This window comes from Macaca mulatta, chromosome 9 (assembly GCF_049350105.2).
Source record: "Macaca mulatta isolate MMU2019108-1 chromosome 9, T2T-MMU8v2.0, whole genome shotgun sequence".
NCBI classification, from domain to species: Eukaryota; Metazoa; Chordata; class Mammalia; order Primates; family Cercopithecidae; genus Macaca; species Macaca mulatta.
Window position 1 is genome coordinate 104,553,936 of NC_133414.1, and position 16,547 is coordinate 104,570,482.

The 16,547-nt window shown below is 42.1% G+C and overlaps 1 protein-coding gene across 1 annotated transcript in view; it reads left to right on the plus strand.

The window, feature by feature from the left end:
* The first annotated feature begins 1,240 nt into the window (after window positions 1-1,240).
* KIF11 (kinesin family member 11) overlaps window positions 1,241-16,547 on the plus strand; it is a 65,096-nt gene continuing 49,789 nt past the window's right edge. Inside the window, exons 1-6 of the mRNA XM_015147695.3 lie at window positions 1,241-1,649; window positions 12,470-12,602; window positions 12,823-12,920; window positions 13,360-13,438; window positions 15,614-15,799; window positions 15,939-16,063. Coding sequence (XP_015003181.2) covers window positions 1,573-1,649; window positions 12,470-12,602; window positions 12,823-12,920; window positions 13,360-13,438; window positions 15,614-15,799; window positions 15,939-16,063 — 698 coding nt within the window. The 5' untranslated portion in view covers window positions 1,241-1,572. The remainder of the gene's footprint in view (window positions 1,650-12,469; window positions 12,603-12,822; window positions 12,921-13,359; window positions 13,439-15,613; window positions 15,800-15,938; window positions 16,064-16,547) is intronic.

The window sequence follows — 16,547 nt, forward strand, 5'->3', positions numbered from 1 at the left end:
ATGCGACCGCCCGCTGCGCCGCGCGGAAACCCGGAGCGCAGCGCGCCCGCGGCCTGCGTCAGTCGGTCAGTGCAGTCGTTCTAAAATCAAGGCGGACCCTGCTTTTTTGCCTGGAGTCGCTTAGAGATGATGACCAAAGGATAAATTCAGAGTCCTCCAAATGGCATCCAGTGTCCATTTCATCACGATTTGGAACCTGTAGTAGCCTATCTCTTAACACTTCCTTATTATTATTATTATTATTTTTTGAAAAAGGGCATTGCTCTGTCGCCTAGGCTGTAGTAATCCAGCGGCATAATCCCGGCTCACTGCAGCCTCGATCTCCCCTGTTCAGCGATCCTTCTGCCTCAGCCTCCTGAGTAGCTGGGACCAACAGGCACGCACCACCACACCAGGCTATTTTTTCCTCCTGTTTATTGTTGAGACGCATCGGGGAGCGGGGGGCGAAGGGGGGTCTCCCTATGTCGCCCAGGCTGGTCTCAAACTCCTGGCCTCAAGCTATCCTCATACCTCGGCCCGTTAAAGTGTTGGGATTACAGGCGTGAGCCACCGGGCCCCGACATTAATTATTCTTCAAGACTATTCTGGGCCGGGCGCGGTAGCTCACACCTGTAATCCTAGCACTTTGGGAGGCCAAGGCGGGCGGATCATCTGAGGTCCGGAGTTCGAGACCAGCCTAGCTAATATGGTGAAACCACATCTCTACTGAAAATACAAATATTAGCCGGGCGTGGTGGAACATACCTGTAATCCCAGCAACTCGGGGGCTGAAGCAGGAGAATCGCTCGAACCGGGAGGCGCAGTGAGCCGAGATCCAGCCCGGGTGACAAGAGCGAGACCCCGTCTCAAAAAAAAAAAAAAAAAAAAAAAGACTATCCTGGTCTCTGCCTCCGGGATGGCGGCTCGCTTTGGACCTCTCTTCTGTGCTTCTATTGCCCTCTCTTACAATTCTCTAATAATTATAATCATGGCGAGTGCTTACCATATATTCCGATCTATTTCCACGAGCTTATTAATTCTCATCCTAACCCTCTGAGATGGTTACTATTATTTCCTCTCTGCAGATGAGGGAATTTTGGGCTAGGGACGTTATGTAAGTTGAGCCACGCTACGCTAAAAGTTCCACGCTTAGTTCCAAAGTCTCAGCTCTGGACTACGAAATTCCGGAGCAGGCGGACAGCCCAACTCTTTAAGTTCCCGCAGGCCACGCTCCGAGGGCGGGGCTCTTGGTGAGGACACTGCATCCCATGGTGCCTTGCGCGCCAGCGCAGTCATTGGTCCGGCTACTCGGTCCCTTTTTCAAATTGAGGCGCCGAGTCGTTGCTTGGTTTCTGGGGCTTGGGGTGGAGACGAGATTGGTGATTTGGCGGCTCCGGCTGGCGCGGGATAAACGCCACGGCCAGAGTACCGGGTAGAGAGCGGGGACGCCGAGCTGCGTGCGTCGGTCCTCCAGGCCACGCCAGCGCCCGGGAGGGACCAGGGAGACTCCGGCCCCCGTCGGCCGCCAAGCCCCTCCGCGCCTCACAGCGCCCAAGTCCGCGGCCAGGCCTTGATTTTTTGGCGGGGACAGTCATGGCGTCGCAGCCAAATTCGTCTGCGAAGAAGAAAGAAGAGAAGGGGAAGAACATCCAGGTGGTGGTGAGATGCAGGTAGGGAGAGGGCTGACAGGATTCCGAGCGCCGGGGCTTCGCTGCTGGGCCCCCTAGTGCGCGGTCCAGGGAGAGGGATTTTATTTGCATTTCCTGAGGGTCCCAGTTTCTTGGTTCTCCTCTTTCTGTTCAATAAAAATGACACCCGGTTGCTTTGTGTGTCTGATTTTTAGCAGAAAATAGTATGTTTGGTTTGATCACTGTTCCATACTGAAAAGTGCGTTATTTTTAAACTATAGTCAATAAAGACTTAGGTGTCACTTATATATGCTACTTCATGTAGTTTGTCCGTTTGGAAGTAAGACTGAATACCTGTTTTGCAGATGGTTTAGCACTTACGTTGGTATTATCGCCTCTAAAAAGCAATCAACCACTGTTCTCTTTATTCTAGATGCAGTATTTTCTGCATCCCTACTAAACAAGTAAACATCTGTCTTTAAACATTAAAAATTAAGTTATAAAGTGAGTTTATGTTTTTTAAAAGATCAAGACAAGCTAAGCTAGTGTAAATTTCTGATTGTGCTACAGTTTTCCCTTTTATCTGCCTGTTTGTTCATAGACCAAATTAAATGGATATTTCGAGATAAGAAGATGTGGAGGGGTGTTCGGCCCTCCCCTGACTCGTTTCCAAATAACTTCCCAATTTTAAAATGAGCTAGAAACTGCTGTTTAGTTAGAATTGATGTATTCAACTTTTTAGAGGCTCTCCACAGTTTACTGAGTTTGTGTTTTGTGTGTCTGTTTTTGTGGCTGTTAACAGTTGCTGTTGCAACTTTTCTGTAAACCCCAAAGTAGTCTAAAATTAAAAGGCTATTTTTTTGGAAAAACCTGTTTCAACAAACTTTCTTAGGCTATTGTTTACTCAGCCCTGGTAACTTCAATTGTAGATATCAAAGGTGATGACTAGGTTTCTAAGCGAGGTGCCAGAGAGGAAATTTGGTGGCAATCTTAAATCTAGCCAGTGACACTTACCAGTTGTTGTACTCTGGGGCTTCTGTTAGTAGTTGTTCTGAAAATTTTTATTTAAAAATGCTGTGCATATAACAAGTGCAAATTTTAAACTTATTTTGGTTGTTTAATAAAACCAGGCAATATTACCTTTTCCGTATGCCTTTATTTGATTTCTTTTTTTAACATTAGTTACAAAATACTTCAGACTTACAAAAGTTATTAAGAACAATGTAATAAACATTTGTATATTCATCACCCAGATTAAGAAACAAAACAATCATTGCTGGAGCCCCCCCTTTCCCCTCTCTATCCCTTTTCCTCCAGCCACAGTTAACCATTATCTTGAACTTGATGTTTATGATCCGCATACATTTCAAGCCTTGCCTTACAGGAGATTTACTTTATCACCAATGAATATAATAGTTATTTGCTTGTGTCTAATATTTACAATAATTTTTGTGTAAAGAGATTTTTTTTTCCACATTAGCCTTTTTCTTTCAAATAGCCTTCCTGGTGCAAGTCTGTTATTAAGCTTTCGTAAATAGGCAACTTATGAGTTGCAAGGCCCTCAGGGGTTGGTAAGCCTTTTCTGAAAAGGGCCCAGAGAAATAAATATTTATTTTATTTAAATACTTTAGACTTTGCAGGTCACATGTGGTTTGTTATTTTTTTTTTTTTTTGAGACAAGGCCTTGCTGTCTCGCTCAGGCCCTAGTGCAGTGGCGCAATCTCTGCTCACTGCAACCTCCGCCTCCTAGATTCAAGCGGTTTTCCCACTTCAGCCTCTCAGGTAGCTGGGATTACAGGTGCACACCGCCATGCCTTGCTAATTTTTGTATTTTTAGTAGAGATGGGGTTTCACCATGTTGGCCAGGCTGGTCTCAAACTCCTGACCTCAGGGAATCCACCCGCCTCAGCCTCCCAAAGTGCTGGGATTATAGGCATGAGCTACTGCACCCCTCCACATGTGGTTTCTGTCACATTATTTTCTGATCTTTTTTTTTTTTTTTTAAAGAACACTTTAAAACTGTAAAAATCATTCTTAAATCTGGCAGGGCAAGGGCCAGGTTTGACTCACAGGTTAAAGTTTACAGATCCCTACATAATGCGCTACTGGCTATCTTTCTTATGCCCCTGCTATTCTGTCCCCTATTTTTTTCCCAATTTAAAAAGTCACTTTCGAATACACATAATATAAAATTTAACATCTTAACCACTTTTAAGTGTACAGTTCGGTGATATTAAATACATAATATTCTGCAACCATTACTACCATCCATCTCCATAACTCTTTTCATCATGAACAACTGAAACTCTATACACATTAAACAATAACTCCCCATTTCCCTCTCCCATCAACCCCTGACACCTACCATTCTACTGTCTATGATTTTGACTACTCTAAATACTTCATAAAATAGAGTCATAATACAGTATTTATCCTTTTGTAACTTGCTTATTCCACTTAGCATAATGTCCTCCAGGTTGGACCATGTTGTAGCAAACGTCTTCTTTTTTAAGGCTGAATAGTATTATATGTATGTATCATATTTTGCTTGTCCCTTCATATGTCAGTGGACACTTGAGTTACTTCTTAATTTTGGCTATTATGAATAAAGTTGCTATGAATATGGGTTTTCAATTCTTTTGGGTATTTACCCAGAATTATAATTGCTGGATCATATGATAATTCTATTTTAAATTTTTTGAGGAACCAACAAACTATTTTCCACAGTGGCTGGACCATTTACATTCCCACCAACAGTGCATAAGGGTTCCCATTTATCCACATCCTCACCAACATTTATTTTCTGTTTCTTTTTTTTTCGAGTAGCCATCCCATTAGGTGTGAGGTGGCATCTCATTGTAGTTTTGATTTGTGATGATTTTGAGCATCTTTTCGTGTGTTTACTGGCCATTTTGTATATCTTTGGAGAAATGTCTAAGTCCTTTGCCCATTTTTATATTGGTTTGCTTTTTTGTTGTTGAGTTTTAGGAGTTTTCTATGTATTTTGGGTATTTTCAGATATATGATCTGCAAAAAATTTTTCCCCATTACTGTGGGTTGCCTTTTTACTCATTGATACTGTGGTCTTTTCCTTTCTTTTTCTTTTTGGAACCAGCGCATGGCCTCTTTGCTGATTCTGTTTGGCCCCAGTGCAGACTGTTCTGTGCTATGTGTCTGCAGTGCTGAAACCAGGCCTACCCTGCACCATGTAGAAGTCCAGGCTGTAGATACCAATGCATGGGTCACATTTGATACCCAAATCTATGTGTTCCTGCATCTCCAAACCAGTTTCCGTATCCGAAAAGTTGCTCTTTATTGATTCACACTCCTGCATCTTTAGGCCTTTCTCCAGGGTTTCTTCTGCTTTGGCCCTTTGTGCAGTAGGTGGCAATCTTTTCATTTCTCCTGATGCCAAAGGATCTGACAATGTATTTGGCTGTGTAATACGGATTACATTGAATCTGTAGATCACTTTGGGTAGTATTGGCATCTTAACAATATTAAGTCTTCAGTTCATGAACAAGGGATGTGTTTCCATTTATTTATGCCCTTTAATTTCTGTCAGCAGTTTTTTTTTTTTTTTTTTTTTTTTTTTTTTTTTTTGAGACGGAGTTTCGCTCTTGTTGCCCAGGCTGGAGTGCAGTGGTGCAATCTCGGCTCATTGCAACCCCCACCTTCCTAGTTCAAGTGATTCTCCTGCCTCAGCCTCCTCAGTAGCTGGGATTACAGGTATGCGCCACCACGCCCAGCTAATTTTTGTATTTTTACTAGAGACAAGGTTTCACCATGTTGGTCAGGCTGGTCACGAACTCTTGACCTCAGGTGAACCACCTGCCTTGGCCTCCCAAAGTGCTGGGGTTGTGAGCCACTGCGCCTGGCTGGTCTCAGCAGTGTTTTATAGTTTTCATTTTATAAGTCTTCCACCTGTGTGGTTAAATTAATTATTAATATTTTATTCTTTTTGATGCTATTTTAAATTGACCTGTTTTTGTAATTTCCTTTTTAGATTGTTCATTCTTAGTGTATAAAAATGTAACTGGAGGCAAGGTGTGGTGGCTCTCACCTGTAATCCCAGCACTTTGGGAGGCCAAGGTGGGCGGATCATGAGATCAGGAGTTGAAGACCAGCCTGGCCAACATAGTGAAACCCTTTCTCTACTAAAAATGTAAAAATTAGCCAGGCATGGTGGCACACGCCTGTAGTCCCAGCTACTTGGGAGGCTGAGGCAAGAGAATCGCTTGAACCTGGAAGGTGGAGGTTGTGGTGAGCCAAGATCCTGCCACTGTACTCCAGTCTGGGCAACAGAGTGAGACTCTGTCTCAAAAAAAAAAAAAAAAAAAGAAAGAAAGAAATGTTGCTGGATCTTGCATGTTGACTTTGTATCCAGCTACTTTGCTGAATTCACTTATTAGTTCTAACAGTTTATTTTTGTGTGTGTGTAATTTTAGGGTTTTCTTTTTTCTTTTCTTTCTTTTTTTTTGTGCAGGATGTGCAGGTTTGTTACATAGGTAAACCTGTGCCATGGTAGTTTGCTGCACAGATCAACCCATCACCTAGCTATTAATTAAGCCCAGCATCCACTAGCTATTCTTCTTGATGCTCTAGCTCCTTGTGCCCCGCTGAATTTTAGGGTTTTCTTTCTTTACTTTTTTTTTTCTTTCGAGATGGAGTCTTGCTCTGCTGCCCAGGCTGGAGTGCAGTGGCACGGTCTTGGCTCATTGCAACCTCCGCCTCCTGGGTTCAAGCGATTCTCCTGCCTCAGCCTCCCAAGTAGTTGGGACTGCAGGCATGCACCCATGTCTAGCTAAGTTTTTGTAGTTTTTGTAGAGACGGGGTTTCACCATGTTGGCAAGGCTGGTCTCAAACTCCTGACCTCAAGTCCCCTTGGGTTCCCGAAGTACTGGGATTATAGGCCTGAGCCACCACACCCGGCCAGGTTTCTATATAAAAGATCATATAGTCTGCAGACAGATAATTTTACTTTTTGCTTTTCTTTTCTTTTTTTTTTTTTTTTTGAGATGGAGTCTTGTTCTGTCGCCCAGGCTGGAGTGCAGTGGTGCCATCCCGGCTCCCTGCAACCTCTGCCTCCTGGGTTCAAGCAGTTCTTTGCCTCAGCCTCCCGAGTAGCTGGGATTACATGCACATGCCACCACGCCCAGCTAATTTTTGTATTTTTAGTAGAGATGGGGAGTTCATCTTCTTGGCCAGGCTGGTTTTGAACTCCTGACCTCGTGATCCATCCGCCTTGGCCTCCCAAAGTTTTGGGATTACAGGCGTGCTCTCGGCTGTCAACCTTTTCCTTTTCAATTTGGAGATGCCTTTTCTTTTTCTTTTTTCTTTTTTTTTGAGATGGAGTCAAACTCTGTTGTCCACGCTGGAGTGCAGTGGCGCGATCTCTGCTCACTGCAGCCTCTGCCTCCTGGGTTCAAGCGATTCTCCTGCCTCAGCCTCCCGAGTAGCTGGTGATACAGGCATGTGCCACCACACCCAGCTAATTATTTTTTTGTATTTTTAGTAGAGACGAGGTTTCTCAGTTTAGCCAGGCTGGTCTCGATCTCCTGACCTCGTGATCCGCCTGCCTCAGCCTCCCAAAATGCTGGGATTACAGGCATAAGCCACCATGCCTGGCCCTTATTTTTCTTTCTTGCCTGATTGCTCTAGCTAGAACTTCCAGTATTATGTCGAATGGAAGTGGTGAAAATGGGCATTGGGCATCCTTGTCTTGCTCCTGTTCTTTTATTAGTTTGTTTGAGATCCTCCTGCCTCAATTTCCTGAGTAGCTGGGACTGTGGACACACTACTACACCCAGCTAATTTTAAAAAAGAATTTTTTTTTTTTTTAGAGATGTGGTCTCGCTATGTTTCCCATGCTGATCTTGAACTCCTGACTTCAAGTGATCTTCTCAGCTTCCCACAGTGCTGTGATTACAGGTGTGAGCCACTGTGCTGGCCTTGTTCTTGTTTTTAGAGGAACATTCTTCAGTCTTTGACCATCAATTATGTTTGCTGTGGGTTTTTCATACGTTGCTTTTATTTTGTTGAGGTAGTTTCACTCTATTCCTAGTTTGTTGAGTGTTTTTATGACTAATGGGTTTTGAATTTTGTCTAATGTTTTTCCTGCATCGATTGCCATGATCCTGTGGTTTCCTTCATTCTATTAATGTGGTATATTACATTGATCAATTTTTACATGTTGAACCATCCCTGTATTCCAGGAATAAATCCCACTTGGTCATGGTGTATAATCCTTGTGCTGCTCAGTTCAATGTGTTGGTATTTTGTTGAGGATTTTTTAATCAGTGTTCATAAGGGATAGTGATCTGTAGTTTTCTTATAGTTGCCTTTGTCTGACTTTGGTATCAGAATAATGCTGGCCTCACAAAATGAGTTGGGAAGTGTTTTCTCCTTTACCAGATTTTTTCTAGGAAAAGATTGAGAAGAACTGGTATTAGATCTTGAAATGTTTTGTAGAATTCACCTATGAAACCGAGATCTAGGGCTTTTCTTTGTCAGGAGGTTTTTGGTGAGTGAGTCTATCTGTTTACCGGTTATAGCTCCATGTGTCTTCTCTCTTATTTTCTTAGTCCATTTAGCTAAAAGCTTGTCAATTTTATCCTCTTGAAGAACCAACTTTTGATTTCATTGGTTTTTCTCTTCTCTTTTTTATCTCTGCTCTAATCTTTATTATTTCTTTCCTTCTGCTGCCTTTGTATTTAGTTAGTTCTTCTGTTTCCAGTTCCTTAAGTTGTAAAGTTAGGGTGTTGATGTGAGATCTTTCTTGCTTTTTTTTTTTTTTTTTTTTTTGAGACGGAGTCTCCCTTTGCCACCCAGGCTGGAGTGCAGTGGCCGGATCTCAGCTCACTGCAAGCTCCGCCTCCCGGGTTTACGCCATTCTCCTGCCTCAGCCTCCCGAGTAGCTGGGACTACAGGCGCCCGCCACCTCGCCCAGCTAAGTTTTTTGTATTTTTTAGTAGAGACGGGGTTTCACTGTGTTAGCCAGGATGGTCTCCATCTCCTGACCTCGTGATCCGCCCGTCTCGGCCTCCCAAAGTGCTGGGATTACAGGCTTGAGCCACCGCGCCCGGCCTCTTGCTTTTTAATGTAAGCATTCATAGCTATAAATTTTCCCCTTAGCACTGCTTTTGTTGTGTCCCATAAGTTTTGTTTGGTATGTTGTGTTTTCATTTTCATTAATCTCTAAGTATTTTCTAATTTTCCTTGTGATATCTTCTTTGAACCCTGGTTACTTAAACACACACGTTTGTGTGTGTATATGTGTGTGTGTGGTTTTTTGTTTGTTTGTTTTGAGACGGAGTTTCACTCTTGTTGCCCATGCTGGAGTGCAATGGTGCGATCTTGGCTCACTGCAACCTCTACCTCCTGGTTCAAGCGATTCTCCTGTCTCAGCCTCCCAAGTAGCTGGGATTACAGGCGCATGCCACCACGCCTGGCTAATTTCACACACACATTTAAAAAATACATCTACCTGCTTTTACTTCAGAATTTTTGCAATTTCTGTTCTCTCTGCCTGAAAAACTTTTCCACCAAAATACCTATAGGGCCTGGCTCCCTTGCTTTTTAGGTTGTACTTAAATGTCATCTTCTGTATAGAAGCATTCCCTAGCTACCCTAGAATAGCAACCAACTATCTTCCCCCCTCAACACTTCCTATCCCCCTTAAACTGCTTTCTTTTCTTTTCCTTTCCTTTCCTTTCCCTTCCCTTCCCTTCCCTTCCCTTTCCTTTCCTTTCCTTTTTCCTTTTTCCTTTTTCCTTTCCTTTTTCCTTTCCTTTTTCCTTTCCTTTTTCCTTTCCTTTTTCCTTTCCTTTTTCCTTTCCTTTCCTTTCTTTCCTTTCCTTTCCTTTCCTTTCTTTTCCAACAGAGTCTTGCTCTGTTGTCCAGGCCTGGAGTGCAGTGGTGCATTCTTGGCTCACTGCAGCCTCTGCTTCAGCTTCCCAAGTAGCTGGGACAGTAGGCGGCAGCCACCATGCCTGGCTAATTTTTTTTTTTTTTTTGAGATGGAGTCTCACTCTGTCGCCTAGGCTGGAGTGTAGTGCACAGTCTCGGTTCACTGCAACCTCCATCTCCCAGGTTCAAGTGATTTCTGGCTAATTTTTGTATTTTTAGTAGATATGAGGTTTCACCATATTGGCCAGGCTGGTTTCGAGCTTCTGACCTCAAGTGATCTGCCCACCTTGGCCTCCCAAAGTGCTAGGATTACAGGTGTGAGCCACTGTGCCCAGCCTAATTTTTGTATTTTTTAATAGAGATGGGTTTTCACCATGTTGGCCAGGCTGGTCTCAAACTCCTGACCTCAAATGATTCGCCCACCTCAGCCTCCCAAAGTCCTGAGATTACAGTCATGAGCCACTGTACCTGGCCTGCTTTATTTTCATTTCTAATTTATCAGCATCTAATATATTTATTTATTTGATAATTATCTCTTCCTTCCTTCAACTAAGTTAAAAGCTCCCTGAGCACAGGATTTTGGTGTTTTTTTCTTTCCTTTAACTTTGTATTGTTCATTGTTATATCTCCAGTGTCTAGAAAATTACCTATCACATAGTAAGTACTTGATGAATATTTGTGGAATGAGTTAATTTAGCACTTCTCCACAGGATAGGACTTAGGTTTTTTTAATCCTCCATCTCCATTCCCTCACCATTTTGATTGTTTGAATTTTTATATAACTATAGTGAAACCAGCAAATTGATGGATTTGTTAGTGTGATCGGCAGAAACTTTGCAATTTCTAATAAGTTAGAGAAGTCTGGGTAGGAAAGTAATGGCTTGGCATTACTCTTTCTTAGAGTACAGATGGTCCCTAAAGCTTCTCTAAGAATTTTGATAACTTTTAGGAATGTGTGATCTGTATGAATTTCCTATTACTCAGTCCTGACAATGTGAATGGTATTCATTTGGTAGCTTAATTTTATACATCCAGGCAAGATACTAGTTTAGGGGATGCCAAAAATAATAGACTAATTGGAAAAGCTTTAGTCACGTGAGAGCAAATCACTCCACTTGATGCTCTTGGCCTACCTCAGTATAAGTTGGTTCTGCCTTAGTTTTGTTGAAGTTTTAATAATACTGTACATTCATGTAGGTTATATGCATTGTGTAGGTTTTAGTATAGTTGGCAAATGAAAGCATTACCAAATATTACCTGGGAGTTAAGTTTCCTAGGATCACAAATTTGGTCTTCTGATCACTCGGAAGTAGAGTGGGCTGTGCCAGGGGAAGTTAAGGTATCCTTAAATAAATAGCAACTTGGTTTATTTAGTGATAAGGGGAAAATAATTTCCTGTTTGGCACTTTCTCCAAAATACATGATACTCAATGGGAAAAATGAACTCAGGTCAAGATTATGTCTCTCCCTTTGGCCCAGACATGTGTTAAGTATATAATTATCTTATTAATGCTACTCTGTGGACTGTGATTATTTTTAGTTTTCCCATAATTCCTCTTAGGATGACATTTATTAGGTAATGTGGTTTAACAAATATTTGAGAACCTACTGTGTGCTAAGCATGGTAGTTGTTGCTGGGGAAACAGTAAACTAGACAGGATTTCTTTCCGTAGTGATCTGAGGTCTAGTGGGTAACACATTAAAAAAAAGATAAGAGAGGTGATGTTTAGAAAGGGTGTATAAAGGGTGCTGTAGGAATATATAGCAAACATTTAATGTGGTCTTGGTTGGAGCAGGTAGGGGAGGCACGTAGGATGGAAAGGACTTCCTGAGGAAATAACCATTTCAACTAAATACCTACTCAGGCATTTCCGTAGAATGAGGACTCTTGATCCAGTCGGCTTGGGCAGTGTAGACCTTCTGTGTCTATTCACTCATTTGAAAAATGGGGCTAATAATATTGCCAACCTCACAGTGTTGTGTGGACATACTGAGTGAGCACATGTAAAGCACTTGAAACAATAAGTACCTGGCACATAGTAAGTACTCAGCTTATTAGTCATTATTTTTATGTACTTTTTATTTTGTGCCAGGTATCCACTGGCAGATGAGTATTTTGAACACAAACTTGACATGTTTTTTCTGCTACATCATAACCCAACTTGATCAGATTTTTTTTTTTTTTTTTTTTTTTTGAGACAGAGTCTTGCTCTGTTGCCCAGCCTGGAGTGCAGTGGCCGAATCTCAGCTCACTGCAAGCTCCGCCTCCGGAGTTTACGCCATTCTCCTGCCTCAGCCTTCCGAGTAGCTGGGACTACAGGTGCCCGCCACCTCGCCCGGCTAGTTTTTTGTATTTTTTAGTAGAGACGGGGTTTCACCGTGTTAGCCAGGAGGGTCTCGATCTCCTGACCTCGTGATCCGCCCGTCTCGGCCTCCCAAAGTGCTGGGATTACAGGCGTGAGCCACCACGCCCAGCCAATCAGATTTTAAGAATAGGAGAAATGGAATTCTGAAAAATAAGTTTGGCATTTTTACAAGTTAAAACCAGTTAGTGGCTTGGCACAGTGTCTCACATCTGTAATACTAGCACCTTGGGAAGCTGAGGTGGGATGATCACTTGAGCCCAGAAGTTTGAGACCAGCCTGTGCAACACAGTGAGACCCCAATCTCTACTGTCAAAACAAAACAATTCTGTTAGTATCTACTCGTAAGAAGCTGCCAGAGTTGTAATGTCTTACATATCTTTGAACATTTAAAAAATTATATTTGTGAAACTTGAGACACTTATAATTTTACTGTCTGCTTTAGCAGTATCATTTAGTCCTGATTTAATCCCCATCACCAACAATGTGGTCAGAACTTCGCGTTTTTCTTGACAAATGTAGTTAGGGAAAATGTCGTTGATAACCTGAGAACTAAGAGCTCTTGAATGACTTTGTGTATTTCTTTTATAGACCATTTAATTTGGCAGAGCGGAAAGCTAGCGCCCATTCAATAGTAGAATGTGATCCTATACGAAAAGAAGTTAGTGTACGAACTGGAGGATTGGCTGACAAGAGCTCAAGGAAGACGTATACTTTTGACATGGTAACATATGGTGCAATTTATTGATTATCCACTAATGTAAAATAATTTTAATATACATATTTTACCTGGAAAAGGGTGTATACTTAGGAATTTCGGTTGTCTCTTTGAATTGTCAGATGGCTTCTAGTGGGCTGAATTATGAATTAATTAACATACGAAAAACAAAATTATTAAAATGAGTAATTTTGAGTTTTATTTTTTTAATTCTTTTTTTTGATAGGTGTTTGGAGCATCTACTAAACAGATTGATGTTTACCGAAGTGTTGTTTGTCCAATTCTGGATGAAGTTATTATGGGCTATAATTGCACTATCTTTGCGTAAGTAAAACAGTGTTTTTTCAGATTTATGAAAAAGCTTAAATGCGTGTGTTTTGTTTGTTTGTTGTTTGCTTTTTGAGACGGAGTTTCACTCTTGTTGCCCTGGCTGGAGTGCAATGGCGCAATCTTGGCTCACTGCAACCTCCGCCTCCTGGGTTCAAGCAGTTCTCCTGTCTCAGCCTCCCAAGTAGCTGGGATTACAGGCGCCTGCCACCACGCCTGGCTAATTTTTGTATTTTTAGTAGAGACGTGGTTTCACCTTGCTGGCCAGGCTGATCTCGAACTCCTGACCTCAGGTGATCTGCCTACCTCAGCCTCCCAAAGTGTTGGGATTATAGGCGTGAGCCACTGCGCCTGGCCTGTTTTTTGTTTTTTAGTCTATCACTAAGAGTCATATGGGTGTGTTTCCTTTTGATTTAACACTTGTTAATCTTTACAGGTATGGCCAAACTGGCACTGGAAAAACTTTTACAATGGAAGGTGAAAGGTCACCTAATGAAGAGTATACCTGGGAAGAGGTATTTATTGTTTATAATATACTTTTATCTCTAATGTGGCTGAAATTTAACTGTATAAAACTTGTTTGAGGGTCTCTGTCTTGAAATAGAGAAGATCAAAATACCTATGTCAAAATGAACTTAGGATAAACCACTACTACAGTAAAATTAAAGTGCATGGTATGACTCCTGTTTAAGAAACAGCCTCAATGGAAGAGGAAGGACCAATATGTATGGCACAGTTATGTCATAAAAGAGGGGTCTATTTACGACAGAATGGTTGGAGCAGAATATTGTAGAAAAGTTGGAATATGAGTGAGGCTTGAAAGCAGGCAGGGCTTTGTACTGTAGGAATGGGTCTCAAAGTTAGCACGGCCAGGGGAAGTATAGTACTTTATTCATGATGATCTTAAGTGTTCAATAAATTAAGATGAATGTATTGTTTAATATTGCGGAAAGCATATACTACATTTTACAAAGATTTCCATGAATTTAAGTGAGTTTAATAACTATGGGAGAGAACCAATACTGGAAGAAAGTTGAAAGAAGAACAAGACAAGTTGAACTAGAGCTGAAGTGTTACAACTTTTTATAAAAAGTTTAGTTTTAAATTTAGTAATGTGTTTAAATTTAAATGAGTTTAATAACTAGTTAATTGGCCGGGTGTGGTGGCTCATGCCTGTAATCCAAACACTTTGGGAGGCCAAGGCGGGTGGATCACCTGAGGTCAGCAGTTCGAGACCAGCCTGGCCAACATGGTGAAACCTCGTCTCTACTAAAAATACAAAAACTAACTGTGTGTGGTGGTGCATGCTTGTAATCCCAGCTACCCGAGGGGCTAAGGCGGGAGATTCACTGGAACCCAGGAGGTAGACGCTGCAGTGAGCTGAGGTGGCACCACTGCACTCCAGCCTGGGCAACAGAATGAGACTCTGTCTCAAAAAACAACCAAAAAGCTAGTTAATTTTCCAAAAAAAAAAAAAAATTATCTTATTTTATTTTTTAAAATTTTAAATTGATGGGGTCCCACTGTGTTCCCCAGGCCAGTCTTGAACTCTTGGGCTTCAGGAGTCCTCCCAACTCAGCCTCCTGAGTAGCTGGAATTAGAGGCACATACTACCTTGCCCAGCCAATTTTCCAAATTATTGAAAGTTGGGTAGAACCTTTTTTCTAGTGGTTACATAATTGAGTCATTAACTTACTTTACATATATGGATAATAAAGTTATGAATTGTAACCATAGGGGATATGGAATAGGCTTAAAGCATAGTTTCATTGGGCAGAATTATTGAACTTGGCTTTTTTTTTTTTTTGAGATGGAGTCTCGCTCTGTTGGTCAGGCTGGAGTACAGTGACTCAATCTCAGCTCACTGCAACCTCCACCTCCCGGGTTCAAGTGATTCTCCTGCCTCAGCCTCCTGAGTAGCTGGGACTACAGGTGCACGCCACCAAGCCCGGCAAATTTTTGTATTTTTATTACAGATGGGGTTTCACCATATTGGCCAGAATGGTCTTGATCTCCTGACCTCGTGATCCACCTGCCTTGGCCTCCCAAAGTGCTGGGATTACAGGCGTGAGCCATCACGCCTGGCTGAACTTGGCTTTTTTTTTTTTTTTTTTTTTTTTGAGACGGAGTCTCGCTCTGTCGCCCAGGCTGGAGTGCAGTGGCCGGATCTCCGCTCACTGCAAGCTCCGCCTCCCGGATTCCCGCCATTCTCCTGCCTCAGCCTCCAGAGTAGCTGGGACTACAGGCGCCCGCCACCTCGCCCGGCTAGTTTTTTGTATTTTTTTTTTTTAGTAGAGACGGGGTTTCACTGTGTTAGCCAGGATGGTCTCGATCTCCTGACCTCGTGATCCGCCCGTCTTGGCCTCCCAAAGTGCTGGGATTACAGGCTTGAGCCACCACGCCCGGCCTGAACTTGGCTTTTTAAGTAGATAGGTTCCATTGGTTTCTATGTAATGCTCAGGCATGAAGATGGCTAAGAAGTGTGACAGGTTTATGGAGGGTGTGAAGACTACTATTGAACAGATTGTTGTAAATGGCTTCTCTAACATTAACTTAGTTGTTTCTTTTTTTTTTATTTTAACTTGCTTTGCCATACTTATGTTTAAATATATTATAAAGGAGGCCCATGTATTTTAACTGCCACAGTAAATGGCATTCTTCCTTTATATTAGTCCTTATTATAATTTCAGGATCCCTTGGCTGGTATAATTCCACGTACCCTTCATCAAATTTTTGAGAAACTTACTGATAATGGTACTGAATTTTCAGTCAAAGTGTCTCTGTTGGAGATCTATAATGAAGAGCTTTTTGATCTTCTTAATCCATCATCTGATGTTTCTGAGAGACTACAGATGTTTGATGATCCCCGTAACAAGGTAATTCAGTCTTTGAGAATGAAATGTCTCTGAATTTTAACGTGTGAGGCTTTGAGAAGTCAGAGAGAGAGAGAGAGAGAATGTGTGTGTGTGTGTTTTTTAACCAATCTAATGGATGTTCTTTTGGTATTTTGGTCAGAGAGGAGTGATAATTAAAGGTTTGGAAGAAATTACAGTACACAACAAGGATGAAGTCTATCAAATTTTAGAAAAGGGGGCAGCAAAAAGGACAACTGCAGCTACTCTGATGAATGCATACTCTAGGTAAGAAAGCCATAGTCTCTTTCCTAGCCCCATTTTCTTTTAAGAAGAATTAGGACTTGGAGAAAATCAAATTGGTGTGGGTCAGGGTATGAGTCACGTACCTAGAGTTTGTGTTATAAGGAGGGGTCGTTGGTGATTGGCTTGAGATTTATAGGGAAGGAACCAATATTGGAAGAATGTTGAAAGGAGAACAAAGATAAGTTGAACCATAGCTGAAGTATTAAACTTTTTTTTTTTCTTTTTTGAGACCAAGTTTCGCTCTTGTTACCCAGGCTGGAGTGCAGTGGCACGATCTCGGCTCACTGCAACCTCTGCCCACCAGGTTCAAGCAATTCTCCTGCCTCAGCCTCCTGAGTAGCTGGGATTATAGGTGCCCGCCACTAGCCTAGCTAATTTTTGTATTTTTGGTAGAGATGTGGTTTCACCATGTTGGCCAGGCTGGTCTCAAACTCCTGACCTTAGGTGAACCACCTGCCTTGGCCTC